The sequence below is a fragment of the Nerophis ophidion genome, linkage group LG16 (assembly GCF_033978795.1).
Source record: "Nerophis ophidion isolate RoL-2023_Sa linkage group LG16, RoL_Noph_v1.0, whole genome shotgun sequence".
In the NCBI taxonomy this organism is placed as follows: domain Eukaryota; kingdom Metazoa; phylum Chordata; class Actinopteri; order Syngnathiformes; family Syngnathidae; genus Nerophis; species Nerophis ophidion.
Window position 1 is genome coordinate 54,036,322 of NC_084626.1, and position 19,023 is coordinate 54,055,344.

General features: G+C 40.8%; 1 protein-coding gene and 1 long non-coding RNA gene across 4 annotated transcripts in view; one reads left to right on the forward strand and one right to left on the reverse strand.

Annotated features, from left to right (window-relative positions):
• The window catches only part of LOC133535587 (solute carrier family 41 member 1-like), a 45,159-nt gene extending 28,461 nt beyond the window's left edge, over positions 1-16,698 (reverse strand). The window contains exons 1-2 of one of the 3 annotated variants that reach the window (XM_061875544.1): positions 15,966-16,698; positions 1,873-1,980 (exon numbers count right to left, since the gene is read on the reverse strand). In XM_061875544.1, coding sequence (XP_061731528.1) covers positions 1,873-1,980; positions 15,966-16,088 — 231 coding nt within the window. In that variant the 5' untranslated portion in view covers positions 16,089-16,698. Of the gene's footprint in view, positions 1-1,872; positions 1,981-4,199; positions 6,026-15,965 lie in introns of those variants that run through there. The other 2 variants (XM_061875543.1, XM_061875542.1) reach the window with 2 other exon arrangements.
• Positions 11,570-17,077, forward strand: LOC133535590 (uncharacterized). The gene is made up of 3 exons (XR_009802256.1): positions 11,570-11,703; positions 13,102-13,260; positions 15,984-17,077. It is a non-coding gene; the product is annotated as an uncharacterized LOC133535590 (long non-coding RNA).
• Positions 17,078-19,023: the final 1,946 nt, after the last annotated feature.

The window sequence follows — 19,023 nt, forward strand, 5'->3', positions numbered from 1 at the left end:
ACCCATGCCTTGGGCACTAATACACCCCCATACCATCACACATGTGTAAGTTACCCATGCCTTGGGCACTAATACACCCCCATACCATCACACATGTGTAAGTTACCCATGTCTTGGGCACTAATACACCCCCATACCATCACACATGTGTAAGTTACCCATGCCTTGGGCACTAATACACCCCCATACCATCACACATGTGTAAGTTACCCATGCCTTGGGCACTAATACACCCCCATATACCATCACACATGTGTAAGTTACCCATGCCTTGGGCACTAATACACCCCCATACCATCACACATGTGTAAGTTACCCATGCCTTGACCACTAATACACCCCCATACCATCACACATGTGTAAGTTACCCATGCCTTGGGCACTAATACACCCCCATACCATCATACACATGTAAGTTACCCATGCCTTGGGCACTAATACACCCCCATACCATCACACATGTGTAAGTTACCCATGTCTTGTTCACTAATACACCCCCATACCATCACACATGTGTAAGTTACCCATGCCTTGACCACTAATACACCCCCATACCATCACACATGTGTAAGTTACCCATGCCTTGGGCACTAATACACCCCCATACCATCATACACATGTAAGTTACCCATGCCTTGGGCACTAATACACCCCCATACCATCACACATGTGTAAGTTACCCATGCCTTGGGCACTAATACACCCCCATACCATCACACATGTGTAAGTTACCCATGCCTTGGGCACTAATACACCCCCATACCATCACACATGTGTAAGTTACCCATGTCTTGGGCACTAATACACCCCCATACCATCACACATGTGTAAGTTACCCATGTCTTGGGCACTAATGCACCCCCTTACCATCGCAGATGCTGGCCTTTGAACTTTGCATCGATAACAGTCTGGATGGTTCGCTTCCCCTTTGGTCCGGATAACACTATATCGAATATTTCCCCAAAATAATTGAAATGTGGACTCGTCAGACCACAGAACACTTTTCCACTTTGCATCAGTCCATCTTAGATGATCTCGGGCTCAGAGAGGCCTGGTGGCGTTTCTGGATGTTGTTGATAAATGGCTTTTGCTTTGCATAGTAGAGCTTTAACTTGCACTTACAAATGTAGTGATGAACTGTATTTAGTGACAGTGGTTTTCTGAAGTGTTCCTGAGCCCCATGTGGTGATATCCTTTAGAGATTGATGTGGGTTTTTGATACAGTGCCGTCTGAGGGATGGAAGGTCACGGTCATTCAATGTTGGTTTCCGGCCATGCTGCTTACGTGGAGTGATTTCTCCAGATTCTCTGAACCTTTTGATGATATTATGGAGCGTAGATGTTGAAATCCCTAAATTTCTTGCAATGTCACTTTGAGAAAGGTTGTTCTTAAACTGTTTGACTATTTGCTCACACAGTTGTGGACAAAGGGGTGTACTTCGCCCCATCCTTTCTTGTGAAAGACCGGGAAGCTGTTTTTATACCCAATCATGGCACCCACCTGTTCCCAATTAGCCTGCACACCTGTGGGATGTTCCAAATAAGTGTTTGATGAGCATTCCTCAACTTTATCAGTATTTATTGCCACCTTTCCCAACTTCTTTGTCACGTGTTGCTGGCATCAAATTCTAAAGTTAATGATTATTTGCATAATAAATAAAGTTTATGAGTTTGAACATGAAATATGTTGTCTTTGTAGCATATTCAACTGAATATGGCTTGAAAAGGATTTGCAAATCATTGTATTCTGTTTATATTTACATCTAACACAATTTCCCAACTCATATGGAAACAGGGTTTGTAGAATGTAAATAGTCATGAAAATGAAGACAAGCCATTGATGTTTGGTCAACACTTTATGTTTGCACTCACTGCTGTTGACAGTCTGGACGCCAGCGTCATCTCCAGATTCCCCTTCAGTCCCACTAGAGCTGGAACCAAGATAAAGACCTCAGAGATCTCTTGAAACACAGCCCAGTGCTGAAAACAAAGCAAAGATCAACAGATGACAACTTTCCTGTACACATTTGGAAGGAAAACAATGTTTTGTATTTATTAATAAGTCATTTCACTCTCAAAATTTGACCCTTGTTTGAAAAGACGAACATTGACAGCAAATGTCCACAAGGGGGCAACAAAACAGGATTCAACCAACATTATGACAGCAACTACTTTTAGCTTGATGCTAATTTACATTGGATTTGCCATAGACATGTTACTGATTAGCATTAGTGATTTCAACGCCTCCAAATTTGGTCAAAGTCCAACTAAGATGCATGTTACGATCAAACAGCCGATGTGTAACAAGTACAATACGTACTGTACAGACACTTTGTAGGCTGCAACATTACACTAGACTGACACAAGACTACTTAATAGCTGGGCAACACGCTGTAGTCCAGGGGTCACCAAGGCGGGCACCAGGTCGCCCGTAAGGACCAGATGAGTCGCCCGCTGGCCTGTTCTAAAAATAGCTCAAATAGCAGCACTTACCAGTGAGCTGCCTCTATTTTTTAAATTGTATTTATTTACTAGCAAGCTGGTGTCGCTTTGCTCAACATTTTTAATTCTAAGAGAGACAAAACTCAAATAGAATTTGAAAATCCAAGAAAATATTTTAAAGACTTGGTCTTCACTTGTTTGAATAAATTCATTTATTTTTTTACTTTGCTTCTTATAACTTTCAGAAAGACAATTTTAGAGACAAATTACAACCTTAAAAATGATTTTAGGATTTTTAAACACATATACCTTTTACCTTTTAAATTCCTTCCTCTTCTTTCCTGACAGTTTAAATCAATTTTCAAGTAAATGTTTTTATTGTAAAGAATAATAAATACATTTTAATTTAATTCAATTAATTCATTTTAGCTTCTGTTTTTTCGAGGAAAGAATATTTGTTGTCAGGCTTTCCCCTGACAGGTTGTCTGTTTTAGTTTTTTCCTCTGCATTTGTCTGTTTCCTCTGTGTTTAGTATCTCCTGTCTTTAGTTCCTGTCTAGTGCTCTTATTTTGTCAGCTTCCTGTCTTGTTCCCTGAGTGCTGTGTTCCTCCTCAGCTGCGGCTGATTGGCACCTGGCCACACCTGTTGCCAATCAGCCTGCTCCTATTTGTACCTGTTTTGTCTTGTGTCAGTTGCTGGATCATTGTATTGTCATTTGGACTTGTCGTTGTGATTCTTTTCAGCTATTACCTGTCGTGCTACATTTTGTCCTGGTTGTTGTAGCGGTAAGCTGTTCTTGTTAGCCATTAGTTATTTCCAGTTTTTCTGTTTGCTATCCACTAGCTTCCATGCTAAAGTTCCTTTTTGTGTTCTAGCTTCCAGTGCTAGCTCACTTAGTTTGTTATTCCGCCCACGTGTGTGCTTTTTGTTTGTTCTTGTTTAGTTTTAATGAAATCATGTTTTCATATTCTATGCCTGCCTGCGTCTCTGCATCTTGGGGTTCAACAACAAATACCCCTGACGTTTGTGAAATATTTCTTCAAACTTATTATGATTTAAAATTTTAAAAAATTATTCGGGCAAATCTAGAACATCTGTAGAATCAAATTTAAATTTTATTTCAAAGTCTTTTGAATTTCTTTTAAAATTTTTGTTCTGGAAAATCTAGAAGAAATAATGATTTGTCTTTGTTAGAAATATAGCTTGGTCCAATTTGTTATATATTCTAACCTATTTAAAACATGTCATCAACATTCTAAAATTAATCTTAATCAGGAAAAATGACTAATGATGTTCCATAAATTATTTTTTGAATTTTTTCAAAAAGATTCGAATTAGCTAGTTTTTCTCTTCTTTTTTTTCGGTTGAATTTTGAATTTTAAAGAGTCGAAATTGAAGATAAACTGTTTCAAAATTCAATTTTTTTCCTGTTTTCTCCTCTTTTAAACCCTTCAATTAAGTGTTTTTTTCATCATTTATTCTCTACAAAAAAACATCCGTGGAAGTAAAAAAAATGTACGATGGAATGACAGACAGAAATACCCATTTTTTTTATACATATATATATATATATAGAGAGAGATGTATTTATTAAAGGTAAATGGAGCAAATTGGCTATTTCTGGCAATGTATTAAAGTGTGTATCAAACTGGTAGCCCTTGGCATGAATCAGTAGCCAAGAAGTAGCTCTTGCTTTCCAAAAGGTTGCTGACCCCTGCTGTAAAGTAACAGTACTTTTAGGTCTAATCTCCACATACTTGCACGATATCCATGACTATGCCGGCCGCCACCATGCCCAGACCGGACAGCAGGTATGGTACCAGCACCTGGGCGGCCAGGATCCAAGAACTCTCAGGGAGGAAGCCGTGAGCTGAGCGGGTCAGTTTGCAACTGAAGCCCCTCAACTTTTTCCCCTGGAAACGCAGCTCCAGCGCCAGATGGGTCAGCGCCATGACGGGTCCGTGTTAACACATTCTTCTTCTTCGTCAGTCCGTCAGACATCCATCTTCACGTGAGGTTCACACTTCCTTTTCCTTCTTCAACCTCAACAGAAGCTTTGGGTTGAGCTGCCACTTTTGTAGATGACGGAGTAGCAAGGCACACACACACACACACACACACACACACACACACACACACACACACACACACACACACACACACACACACACACACACGCGCACGCACGCACGCACGCACGCACGCACGCACGCACGCACACACACACACACACACACACACACACGCGCACATTCTTGTATTGCTTACCTTCTTGAGACCTCCGACAAAAGCCTACCTCTTTAGGACCACCTTTTCTAGATATGAAGACTTGTATTTACAAAATAAATAATATATCCATGCTCTGCTAATATAAAAAAGGTAAGTTAGTGAATTTTATGTTTTTACTTGGTTTTTAATCTTCATTATTTACTTCAAGTCATTACAGTATGTCTCAATGTACATCCATCCATCCCTTTTCTACCGCTTTTCCATTTTGGGGTTACTGTATTTAAAAAAAATTAAAAAAATTGGCCAAGGGGGACACATTCCAGTTTCTTACACACACTTGTTATTACATATGTTGGCCAGAGGTGGAGCACTTCAAATTTTTACACACACTTGTTATTACATATGTTGGCCAGAGGGGGAGCACTTTTAAAACCGACACACAGTCTAGTTGAAAAAATGTACAGATTTCACAACCGGGGGTGCAAATGAGATATTCTCTCAGGTGCAATGGTTTTCCGTATTAGGAACATGATTTATGTCCTAAATTGTTCACCGGTCCTCATATGGACGGTATTCTTCCTTGTCTCAAGAAATACAAGAACACACACACACACAAATTATTGTATTTGTTACCTGCTTGAGACCGACAAAAGCCTACCTCTTTAAAACCACCTTTTCTAGATATAAAAATGTGTATTTACAAAATTAATAATATATACATGCTATGCTAATATAAAAAAGGTATGCTTTTAGTTAGTGAATTTTATGTTTGTAATTGGTTTTTAATCTTTATTATTTACTTCAAGTTATTACAGTATGTCTCTACAGTATATACATCCATCCCTTTTCTACCGCTTTTCCCTTTTTAGGATTGCGGTATTTTTTATGTTTTTTAAATATATATATTTTTTATTTTGGCCAAGGGGAACACATTTCAGTTTCCTACATGCACTTATTACATATGTTGGCCAGAGGGGGAGCACTGAAAATGTTTACACACACTTGTTATTTCATATGTTGACCAGAGGGGGAGCACTAAAAATGTTTACACACACTTGTTATTTCATATGTTGACCAGAGGGGGAGCACTTTAAAAACCGACACACAGTCTAGTTGAAAAAACTTCTAGACGTCACCACTGGGGGTGCAAATGTGACATCCTCAATCAGGTGCAATGGTTTTCCGTATTAGGACCTAATTTTGGTTTTAACTTGTTCAGCGGTCCTCATATGGAAGGTACTTTTCCTTGTTGATGTTTCAAGAAGGATAGAAATCCAAGAATCCACACACACAAAAGATTAAATGTGTTACCTGCTTGAGACTGAATAGAAGTTTACCTCTTCAGGACCACCCTTTTAGGTATAAAGATTTGTATTTACAACATGAATGATATATACCCGTAGATACTATGCAAATTTAAAAAAGGTAAGCTTTTAGGTGTTTTTTGTTTGTTTGTAATTGTTTTTTAATCTTTATTTACTTTACAGTATGTCTCTATATACATATATATTTTTTGTAATTAATTTTGGCCAAAGGGGGTGCATTTCACTTTCTTACACACACTTATTACATATGTTGGCCAGGGGGGGAGCACTTCAAATATTTACACACACTTGTTATTTCATATGTTGACCAATTTTAAAACCGACACACAGTCAATGGGAACAAATTTATAGATTTCACCACCAGGGGTGCAAATGAGACATTTTCTATCAGGTGCAATGGTTTTCCGTATTACGACCATGATTTCGGTCTTAAATTGTTCAGCGGTCCTCATATGGAAGGTACTTTTCCTTGTTGATGTCTCAAGAAGGGTGGAAATACAAGAACACACACACACACACACACACACACACAGATTAACAGTTGACAGCGGGTCTGTAAGGCCTCTTCTAACACTCTGCAACTGACAGACACTTTCCAACACACACACACACACACACACACACACACACACTCCCCTCATGCCTCACTTTTGAGGAGCCGGGCGGCCGACCCAGAACGCCGGAAGGCAGGTCTGTCACGGGGCCTAAAAAGGGTCCAGGTCCTGTGGGACAAAGACATCCAGAAGGCCAGGAGCTTCTTCTCAGCTCTCCTGAGCTCCTTCTTCTCCTCCTGCTTCATCGGGAGCACCTTCCTCATTTTCATCAGGCTGCAAAATTAACGTTAAGGATGTTTGTTTTGGTTTTTCTAGAGGGGCGTAAGCTTCGCCGTGACGGGTACGGCGTCTGTCTGTAGGTGTGTTCAGGTGGATGCTGCCGTTTGGTCCTCCTGACACACACACACACACACACACACACACACACACACACACACCCCGCCTTTTGCATAGCCCCTCCTCCCGCTGCTCTTCCTTGTCCTTTGTGGGTGACAGCAGGTGCCTGAAAGTGTTGGCTCTGTTTGCTTCATTTGAATAAAAATGCGTATAATATACTTAAACAAACCCTAGCTTTGAACAATAAATGTCAACATGTTAAAGGCTCGGTGAGACAGAGGACTCTCTGCTTCTTCCTACTCCTTCTCCTAGCTTTGAACAATAAATGTCAACATGTTAAAGGCTCGGTGAGACGAGGACACTCTGCTTCTTCCTACTCCTTCTCGGTGCGTCCACGTATGAGAAGAGTATTCCTGCACTCTAATCAGGACCATGACTAAGATGAAATTTGACTTTGGGACTCAGGACAATGACTCAGATTGTTTAGTTTTTTTTGTTCTCTGCAGCTCCCTCTTCTGGCTGCAACTTGAAATATGCAGAGAGATAGACAATGTTCATTCATTTTTAGTACAGATTCCTCATAATAATACGACTGGAATTGCATTTCTTAAAATCTTATCTATTTGTAAAAGGCTATATCGTTAAAAAAATTATTAAATAAAAAGCTATGATATTAAGTTAAGGTTTTATATGTGCTGTAGGGTAAGAACTGATGGTTGGGAACTGAAAAACAGCGATATTATTATTATTATTATTATTAAAAAACAGGGATGTCAAACCCGTCATTGAGGCCACATGGTAGTTATGGTTGCCATCAGAGGTTCGCAGGTAACAGTGAATGATGGATGAATTTGCCTCTGGATTTCCATCTGTGACGGTTGGCTGGCATTGTGGTGATGGTTTGTTCTCTCAAATGATGAAGTCGGACTTAGACACAGCGTGAAGGTTCGGACTAGGTAAGAAATGAAGATTTATTTACACTAAAAAACAAACTTAGAACAGAAAGAGATGCACAAGGCCTTAAAGACAAAACAAAATGAACTAGCATGGGAGCTAGAAGAAACTAAAGGCGCTAGCATATGAGCTAGGCAATAAACAACGGAATAGCGTGGAAGCTAACAAGCGCAAAAAGTCTTTTACCACAATCGGGAATCAGCAACCTCACCTGTTGCGTCGAACAGAAACTAGAACGCGAGATCGAATGAACAAAAAGAGCAGGCTTGAATAAAGGTGATAATCACAAAGCAGGTGCGCGTGAAAAACAAAACACCAGGTGACACTAATGCGTAGCTATGGAAACAGAACAAACAGGAAGTGCCACCAGGAACTAAGACAAACACTAACTAGATGTAATACAAAACGGATCCAAAACCAGAATATGTCATGATCCGAGCAGCGGATCATGGCACCATCCATCCATTTTCTACCGCTTATTCCCTTTGGGGTCACGGGGGGTGGTGGGGCCTATCTCTGTTACAATCGGGCGGAAGGCGGAATACACCCTGGACAAGTCGCCACCTCATCACAGGGCCAACACAGATAGACAGACAACATTCACACACTAGGGACCATTTAGTGTTGCCAATCAACCTATCCCCAGGTGCATGTCTTTGGAGGTGGGAGGGGCCTATCCCCAGGTGCATGTCTTTGGAGGTGGGAGGGGCCTATCCCCAGGTGCATGTCTTTGGAGGTGGGAGGGGCCTATCCCCAGGTGCATGTCTTTGGAGGTGGGAGGGGCCTATCCCCAGGTGCATGTCTTTGGAGGTGGGAGGGGCCTATCCCCAGGTGCATGTCTTTGGAGGTGGGAGGGGCCTATCCCCAGGTGCATGTCCTTGGAGGTGGGAGGGGCCTATCCCCAGGTGCATGTCCTTGGAGGTGGGAGGGGCCTATCCCCAGGTGCATGTCCTTGGAGGTGGGAGGGGCCTATTCCCAGGTGCATGTCTTTGGAAGTGGGAGGGGCCTATCCCCAGGTGCATGTCTTTGGAGGTGGGAGGGGCCTATCCCAAGGTGCATGTCTTTGGAAGTGGGAGGGGCCTATCCCCAGGTGCATGTCCTTGGAGGTGGGAGGGGCCTATCCCCAGGTGCATGTCTTTGGAGGTGGGAGGGGCCTATCCCCAGGTGCATGTCCTTGGAGGTGGGAGGGGCCTATCCCCAGGTGCATGTCCTTGGAGGTGGGAGGGGCCTATCCCCAGGTGCATGTCCTTGGAGGTGGGAGGGGCCTATCCCCAGGTGCATGTCCTTGGAGGTGGGAGGGGCCTATCCCCAGGTGCATGTCTTTGGAGGTGGGAGGGGCCTATCCCCAGGTGCATGTATTTGGAGGTGGGAGGGGCCTATCCCCAGGTGCATGTATTTGGAGGTGGGAGGAAGCTGGAGTACCCAGAGGGAACCCACACAGTCACGGGGAGAACATGCAAACTCCACACAGAAAGATCCCGAGCCCGGGATTGAACACCAGACTATTCAGGACCTTCGTATTGTGAGGCAGACGCACTAACCCCTCTGCCAGCGTGAAGCCCACCTCTGGATTTCATTAATTATACATATATAATTTTTATATATACAGGGGGGGCCAAAAAGTATTTAGTCAGCCAGCGATTGTGCAAGTTCTCCCACTTCAAATGATGACAGAGGTCTGTCATTTTCATCATAGGTACACTTCAACTGGGACAGACAGAATGTGAGAAAAAATCCAGGAACTCACTTTGTAGGAATTTCAAAGAATTTATTTGTAAATGATGGTGGAAAATAAGTATTTGGTCAAGCATTCAAAGCTCTCACTGATGGAAGGAGGTTTTGGCTCCAAATCTCAGGATACATGGCCCCATTCATTCTTTCCTTAACACGGATCAATCGTCCTGTCCCCTTAGCAGAAAAACAGCCCCAAAGCATGATGTTTCCACCCCCATGCTTCACAGTAGGTATGGTGTTCTTGGGATGCAACTCAGTATTCTTCTTCCTCCAAACACCACCAGTTGAGTTGATACCAAAATGGATACATGGATGATACAGCAGAGGATTGGGAGAATGTCATGTGGTCAGATGAAACCAAAATAGAACTTTTTGCTATAAACTCAACTGGTGGTGTTTGGAGGAAGAAGAATACTGAGTTGCATCCCAAGAACACCATACCTACTGTGAAGCATGGTGGTGGAAACATCATGCTTTGGGGCTGTTTTTCTGCTAAGGGGACAGGACGATTGATCCGTGTTAAGGAAAGAATGAATGGGGCCATGTATCCTGAGATTTGGAGCCAAAACCTCCTTCCATCAGTGAGAGCTTTGAATGCTTGACCAAATACTTATTTTCCACCATCACTTACAAATAAATTCCTATAATGTGAATTCCTGGATCTTTGTTTCCCCCATTCTGTCTGTCACAGTTGAAGTGTACCTATGATGAAAATGACAGACCTCTGTCATCATTTGAAGTGGGAGAACTTGCACAATCGCTGGCTGACTAAATACTTTTTGGCCCCACTGTTTATATATTTTAAGTAGATTGTCGATTTTACAGTAAAATATTTACATTTACAACATTTCTACAGGAAAATATGGTGTTTTTGTTTTTGTTTTGTTTTTTGTACAACATTTTACAATAAATGGAGAAATGGTACCACAGTTTATTGGGGGAACGCACACAGAAAAATGAACAAGTTCGTGTGGGTCAGTGTTCATTTTGTGGACTGAAAATTGTCGTTTTAGTTATTGTCAACAACCCTCCTGACTAAAATAGAACAATAAGGAATCACAACTATCACATAACAATTTACTATATCATACAGGGCAGTATAGCTCGGTTGGTAGAGGGTTCCAGGTTCGATCCCCATTCTGCCATCCTAGTCACTGCCGTTGTGTCCTTGGGCAAGACACTTGACCCACCTGCTCCCAGTGCCACCCACACTGCTTTAAATGTCACTTAGATATTGGGTTTCACTATGTAAAGCGCTTTGAGTCACTAGAGAAAAGCGCTATATAAATATAATTCACTTCACTAATGTACATTGAAAAAAACAATGACGAAATTGACAATTTAGATAGTTACTTTTCAATGGAGCAAGTCGAAGGGGTCTTCCTCATTCATGTGTATATAATTTACATGTATTTATTTATGAATGAGACATTTTTGTGAACAACTTAAATGTGTTTAATGACAATAGAAGCATCTTTAACACATATCGAATCCTTTCTTTCATGAAGACAAGATTATAGGTTGGTGTATTACCTGATTCTGATGACTTGCATCCATTGGAATCAGACTGTAGTGATGATAACGTCCACATTTTCAAATGGAGGAGGAAAAAAAGTCCCCCCTTCCGTCCGACACCACATGAAAGTGGTTGGTTTTTGGCATTTTATTTGTCTAGTTTCCATACTCCTTTTAATACACTTTACAAGAAATTCACTGGCGGCAAACTCTGCAGGTTGCCAGCTTGTGTGCACACCAGCGTTCTGAGACTCTTATTTTGTTAGCGCAGACAGGATGCAGCAGCGCTTTTATTTTGAAGACAGGAACTGTGCCGTCTGTCTTTAGAGTCTTGACGACAGGTATGGATGGCGGCAGAGTTTGTAGAAATATAAAACTAATTGACATAGACGAAATCCAATCATATTTGATTTTGTCTTTAGGTGGGCGGGACACGTTAGGAATGTATCCAATCAACAGTCGCCTTCCAGAGAGAGTGTACATTACGGCGCGGAATCAATCAGAACTACAAATTCTAAGACATGGTGTTTGTTTTCCTCACTGTGAAACAAGACTGCATTACAGGAACGTAACTTTAAAAGGTATTAATGAAGATGGCGACACAACCCCTGAAGGTTAGTATGATACCTCTTTTTAATCAAAAATCTAAAAATTGATAACTACGCTTTGATAAATTTACGAACTGAATAGTGCCGGCGGCTCGCTAGCTTAAAGTCCTACTGAGACCCACTACTAGCCACCACGCAGTCTGATAGTTTGTATATCAATGATGAAATATTAACATTGCAACACATGACAATACGGCCTTTTTAATTTTTACTTTACTAAAATGCAATTTTAAATTTTGCGCGAAGTATCCTGTCGAAAACGTCGCAGTATGATGACACGTGCGTGTGACGTCACGGATTGTAGCGTCGAGGTAAACAATGATTTATTAATATTGTAGCGTCGAGGTAAACAATGATTTATTAATAAATAAAACAGACTAAGAAACAGAAAAACCTTGCACGAGGCACAAAAGGCTAAACAAAAGCTACTAGCATGGGCGCGAGAGGAACAAAAAGCTTAGCGTGGAAGCTAGCAAGTAAACACATGCAATTGGAATTGTCACCGTTGTGAAACACTAACTTGGCAGCGAGAAAGAATGAACAAAGAAGGCAGGCTTAAACACAGGCAGTGATGAACAAAAACAGGTGTGCGTCAAAAGCAAGGGGCAGGTGAAACTAGTAAGCAACCATGGTGACAGAACAAACAGGAACTTAGGAAGTCAGACACTAACAGAATATGATACAAAAAGGGAACAAAACTAGAATATGATATGATCTGGACAGCGGACCATAACACTAAGACTTCAACACTTCAATGAAACACAAGACATGCAAACAGTGGGTTTTCTAACTGTGTCTTTTGATTTTAGTAATGTTTACAAAGTCTTTTGAGTACATTCAACAATACCGTGATAGTGATGTTAATCGGGCTAATTTGGGGCACAAAAACGCGGTATGAAATGATCATATTGTTACAGCCCTACTGTATTGTTACACACATCATTGTCTGAATGCTTTTGAGCATTCACACATATGATTTTCTACACAAAAAGGCATCTATTTGTTCAACTTCTTCAACTTATTCTTATCATGAATTGATTAACGTGGACCCCGAGTTGAAAAACTTATTCTGGTGTTGCCATTTACTGGTCACTTGTATGGAATATGTACTGTACTGTGCAATCGACTAATAAAAGTTTAAATCAATCAAAAAATCTTCTCCAGGTTTTTATAGACTGAGTTAATTGCAAAGTTTTCCAATATAACTAAAACAATTGTGACTTACAAAACCGTCCCATGTGTGATTTCTGTAGGAGTGTTTTCACACATATTGGTACCTTCTATCGTAATGTAATGAAACAAAGCGGCATTAGTAGCATTAGCTAATATACTACTGATACTTGTTTAAGAGTGTCTGTGTTAGTGTTGTTAACTTACAATGGCATTCTTTTTGTTTTGTTTCAGTTTCGCAAATTCACCAAAAGGTCACCGTGGACTCCTTGAGTCTGTTTAGCTGATTGGAGAGCTAGCGTCCGCAGCTAAAGGGTCCATGGCGATGACTTCTGTTTTGTTTGATCAGCTGTTTTACTGCCGTGTTACAGACACCGTTTGGAATCAGTTAAGGTACGTAAATAAACATTTACAAACGTTTTCTTTGTATTCACAAAGTATATATGTATCTGTGGCTTATAGAGTGCGACTTACATCAGGAGAAATATTTTTTCTTCTAAAATTTAGTAGGGGCTGCTTGTATACCAGTGTACTCTACTGCAGTGGTTCTCAAGCTTTTTTCAGTGATGTACCCCCTGTCAACATGTTTTTAATTCAAGTACCCCCTAATCACAGCAAAGCATTTTTGGTTGAAAAAAAGAGATAAAGAAGTAAAATACAGCACTATGTCATCACTTTCTGATTTATTAAATTGTATAACAGTGCAAAATATTGCTCATTTGTAGTGGTCTTTCTTCAACTATTTGGAAAAAAAGATATAAAAATAACTAAAAACTTGTCGAAAAATAAATAAGTGATTCAATTATAAATACATATTTCTCCACATAGAAGTAATCATCAACTTAAAGTGCCCTCTTTGGGGATTGTAATAGAGATCCATCTGGATTCATCAACTTAATTCTAAACATTTCTTCACAAAAAAGAAGTCTTTAACATCAATATTTATGGAACATGTCCACAAAAAGTCTAGCTGTCAACACTGAATATTGCATTGATGCATTTCTTTTCACTATTTATGAACTTACATTCACATATTTATAAAGGATTTTTGAATTGTTGCTATTTTTAGAATATTTAAAAAAAATCTCACGTACCCCTTGGCATACCTTTAAGTACCCCCAGGGGTACGCATACCCCCATTTGAGAACCACTGCTCTACTGTATAGTTTGGAAAATACGGTCCTGTAGATTTATTTTTGCATGTTGAGCAAACTGAAATGTGGAAAGTATCCCAAGTCGAACCAAACATTTTAAATGTTTCCGTATGTGGACAAAATAAAATAAAAACATGTTTAAAAAAGAGACCTCTGTTTTACTTAAAGGGGAACATTATCACAATTTCAAAAGGGTTAAAAACAATAAAAATCAGTTCCCAGTGGCTTGTTGTATTTTTTGAAGTTTTTTTCAAAATTTTACCGTTCTCAGAATATCCCTAAATAAAACTTTAAAGTGCCTTATTTTGGCTCTCTGTGAAGACACTGGCCATTTCCCTGTGACGTCACACAGTGCTGCCAATGTAAACAAACAATGGGAATACCACAGCAAGATATAGCCACATTAGCTCGGATTCAAACTCGGATTTCAGCGACTTAAGCGATTCAACAGATTACGCATGTATTGAAACGGATGGTTGGAGTATGAAAATATTGAAGAAGAAACTGAAGCTATTGAGCAAATAGCTATTGACGCTATTCATAGCCATAGCATGGCCGAATAGCTGCGTTAGCATCACCGGTAAAATGTGCGGACCAAACGATCAGGACTTTCGCATCTTTTGACACTGGAGCAACTTAAATCCGTCGATTGGTAAGTGTTTGTTTCACATTAAATGTGGGTGGGAGGAAACGTAATATAGTTGCAAATGCATCTGCAGGTTATCCATACATCTCTGTGCCATGTCTGCTTTAGCACCGCCGGTAAATAGCATGTTAGCGTCGATTAGCGTAGCATGTTAGCATCGATTAGCTGGCAGTCAAAATCAACAAATCTCATCTTTTTGATTTCGTTGACTATGGTTGCAAATGCATCTGCAGGTTATCCATACATCTCTGTGCCATGTCTGTCTTAGCATCGCCGGTCAAATGTGGAGACACTCTGGTACATTCAATGGGGGTCTGGTGGCAGACACTTTGGCATCTTGGGGCCAGTGGTGCAACTTGAATCCCTCCCTGTTAGTGTTGTTACACCCTCCGACAACACACCCACCAGGCATGATGTCTCCAAGGTTCCAAAAAATAGTCAAAAAAATGGAAAATAACAGAGCTGAGACCCGGTGTTTGTAATGTGTTGAAAATGAAAATGGTGGGTGTGTTACCTCGGTGACGTCACATTCTGACGTCATCGCCTCCAGCGCGGTAAACAGAAAGGCGTTAAATTTGCCAAAATTCACCCATTTAGAGTTCGGAAATCGGTTAAAAAAATAGATGGTCTTTTTTCTTCACCATCAAGGTATATATTGACGCTTACATAGGTCTGCTGATAATGTTCCCCTTTAAACACATGAGTCAGCATTAATATTACTGACAAGCAGTGGCTTATAGTTCAACTCTATCAGTGCGATTTAGTTTTTTAGGTAAATCCAATCATTTATTTTACTGTTATCTATTTGAAAAAAGCTAACCCATACATACATACAATTTGTATTATTTTAAGGACAAAATGCAGAAGTAGATTGAACTGTCACGTATGAAAAAGTACATCTGCTGCCTGTTTTTCTGTTTGCACGAGGTCAGGGTCACCTGCAAGGCCACACACGCCTCCAAACAGCTGAATGTCACAAATCAAACGTAGTAGGCACAGCGAGCATGGACCCACAGACTGATGTTGACAGCTTGTTGTCACTTGTTGGATTAGATCGTTATTATGTTTTATTTCCTACTTGGCTTCAGACGATAAGCTGTACCAGACTCGCTGCCCAGGGCTCTGTGATACTTCCAGTCACATACAAACAAACCTTTCACAGCTTCATGCAGTTCATAGCCTTCAGCTGCTGCAGCCCTAACAACCTGCATCTAAAATGTAGACACTCCGAATACGGCATGCACTCATTAAATACTTTTTTTTGTTTGTTTAAATTGGAGATATCGGGTGTCACTGACCTGTACTCGGTCCAGCAGCATGCCGGCCGTCACCATGCCGACCCCTGCCAGCACATACGTAGGCATCACCTGAAGGCAGATGATTCTGGAGGATTCTCTGAACTTCTCCTCAAGCAGCATCATTACTGGAGTTTATCGCTGCCGTGTTGCGATGACCGGCGTGTCGACTTTATGTGCTGCCAACTGAAAGTCCAAAGCTGTTTGCAGATCAGCGCTGTCCCTCTACATTGACTCTTCTGTGACGAGTAGCTCTTTAGTGTTTGCAGATCAGCTATGTCCCTCTACATTGACTCTTCTGTGACGAGTAGCTCTTTAGTGTTTGCAGATCAGCTATGTCCCTCTACATTGACTCTTCTGTGACGAGTAGCTCTTTAGTGTTTGCAGATCAGCGCTGTCCCTCTACATTGACTCTTCTGTGACGAGTAGCTCTTTAGTGTTTGCAGATCAGCTATGTCCCTCTACATTGACTCTTCTGTGACGAGTAGCTCTTTAGTGTTTGCAGATCAGCTATGTCCCTCTACATTGACTCTTCTGTGACGAGTAGCTCTTTAGTGTTTGCAGATCAGCGCTGTCCCTCTACATTGACTCTTCTGTGACGAGTAGCTCTTTAGTGTTTGCAGATCAGCTATGTCCCTCTACATTGACTCTTCTGTGACGAGTAGCTCTTTAGTGTTTGCAGATCAGCTATGTCCCGCTACATTGACTCTTCTGTGACGAGTAGCTCTTTAGTGTTTGCAGATCAGCGCTGTCCCTCTACATTGACTCTTCTGTGACGAGTAGCTTTTAGTGTTATTATCTCCACTATATCAGTGGTTGCCAAACTTTTTTCACCAGCTACCACCTCAGAAAGCTCTCCAAGTGCCACCAGAATGACCAACATTAAATGCAGTAGCGTAGTGGACCTAAGTATTCATTAAAAACAAGCCAGAGGTTGTTTTTTTTTTTTAACAAGTATATATAATATTTTTGACCACTCTTACATTACAAACAATTTCAACAATAATACTCCATATGCAGTACGGTATTTTTCGGACCATAGGGCACAACGGAATAATAGGCGCACTGCCGATGAGTGGGTCTTTACAGGTCTATTTTCATACAAAAAGTATATTAAAGCGGTCGATATATACATTTTTTTCTCCATTACAGATCATATTCAAGGCGCTGTTCAGGATACAGCGAGGCTTATTTACAAACCCCGTTTCCATATGAGTTGGGAAATTGTGTTAGATGTAAATATAAACAGAATACAATGATTTGCAAATCCTTTTCAAGCCATATTCAGTTGAATATGCTACAAAGACAACATATTTCATGTTCAAACTCATAAACTTTTTTTTTTTGCAAATAATAATTAACTTAGAATTTCATGGCTGCAACACGTGCCAAAGTAGTTGGGAAAGGGCATGTTCACCACTGTGTTACATCACCTTTTCTTTTAACAACACTCAATAAACATTTGGGAACTGAGGAAACTAATTGTTGAAGCTTTGAAAGTGGAATTCTTTCCCAGTCTTGTTTTATGTAGAGCTTCAGTCCTTCAACAGTCCGGGGTCTCCGCTGTCCTATTTTACGCTTCATAATGCACCACACATTTTCCATGGGAGACAGGTCTGGACTGCAGGCGGGCCAGGAAAGTACCCGCACTCTTTTACTACTAAGCCACGCTGTTGTAACACTTGGCTTGGCATTGTTTTGCTGAAATAAGCAGGGGCGTCCATGATAACGTTGCTTGGATGACAACATATGTTGCTCCAAAAGCTGTATGGACCTTTCAGCATTAATGGTGCCTTCACAGATGTGTAAGTTACCCATGCCTTGGGCACTAATACACCCCATACCATCACAGATGTGTAAGTTACCCATGCCTTGGGCACTAATACACCCCCATACCATCACACATGTGTAAGTTACCCATGCCTTGGGCACTAATACACCTCCATACCATCACACATGTGTAAGTTACCCATGTCTTGTTCACTAATACACCCCCATACCATCACACATGTGTAAGTTACCCATGTCTTGTTCACTAATACACCCCCATACCATCACAGATGCTGGCTTTTGAACTTTGCGTCTATAACAATCCAGATGGTTGTTTTCCTCTTTGTTTCGGAGGACACCACGTCCGCAGTTTCCAAATATAATTTGAAATGTGGACTCGTCAGACCACAGAACACTTTTCCAATTTGCATCAGTCCATCTTAGATGAGCTCAGGCCCAGCGACGCGAGCGGCGTTTCTGGGTGTTTTTGATAAATGGGTTTGGCTTTGCATAGTAGAGTTTTAACTTGCACTTACAGATGTAGCGACCAACTGTAGTTAGTGACAGTGGTTTTATGAAGTGTTCCTGAGCCCGTGTTGTGATATCCTTTACACACTGATGTCGGTTTTTGATGCAGTATCGCCTGAGGGATCAAAGGTGCGTAATATCATGGCTTACGTGCAGTGATTTCTCCAGATTCTCTGAACTTTTTGATGATTTTACGGACCGTAGATGGTAAAATCCCTAAATTCCTTGCAATAGCTCTTTGAGAAATGTTGTTCTAAAACTGTTTGACAATTTGCTTACAAAGTGGTGACCCTCACCCCATCCTTGTTTGTGAATGACTTAGCATTTCATGGAAGCTGTTTTTATAGCCAATCATGGCACCCACCTGTTCCCAATTAGCCTGCACACCTGTGGGATGTTCCAAATAAGTGTTTGATGAGGATTCCTCATCTTTATCAGTATTAAATGCCAACTTCTTTGTCACGTGTTGCTAGCGTCAAATTCTAAAGTTAATAATTATTTGCAAAAAAAAAAAATGTTTGTTTGAACATCAAATATGTTGTCTTTGTAGCATATTCAACTGAATATGGCTTGAAAAGGATTTGCAAATCATTGTATTCTGTTTATATTTACATCTAACACAATTTCCCAACTCATATGGAAACGGGGTTTCCAAGATTGTTTAGAGCAGTGATTCTCAAATTGTGGTACAGGCGCCATCTAGTGGTACGCCAAAGAATCACTTGATTAAAGCACAGTGGTTTTTTTCCTATATTCAAAGACA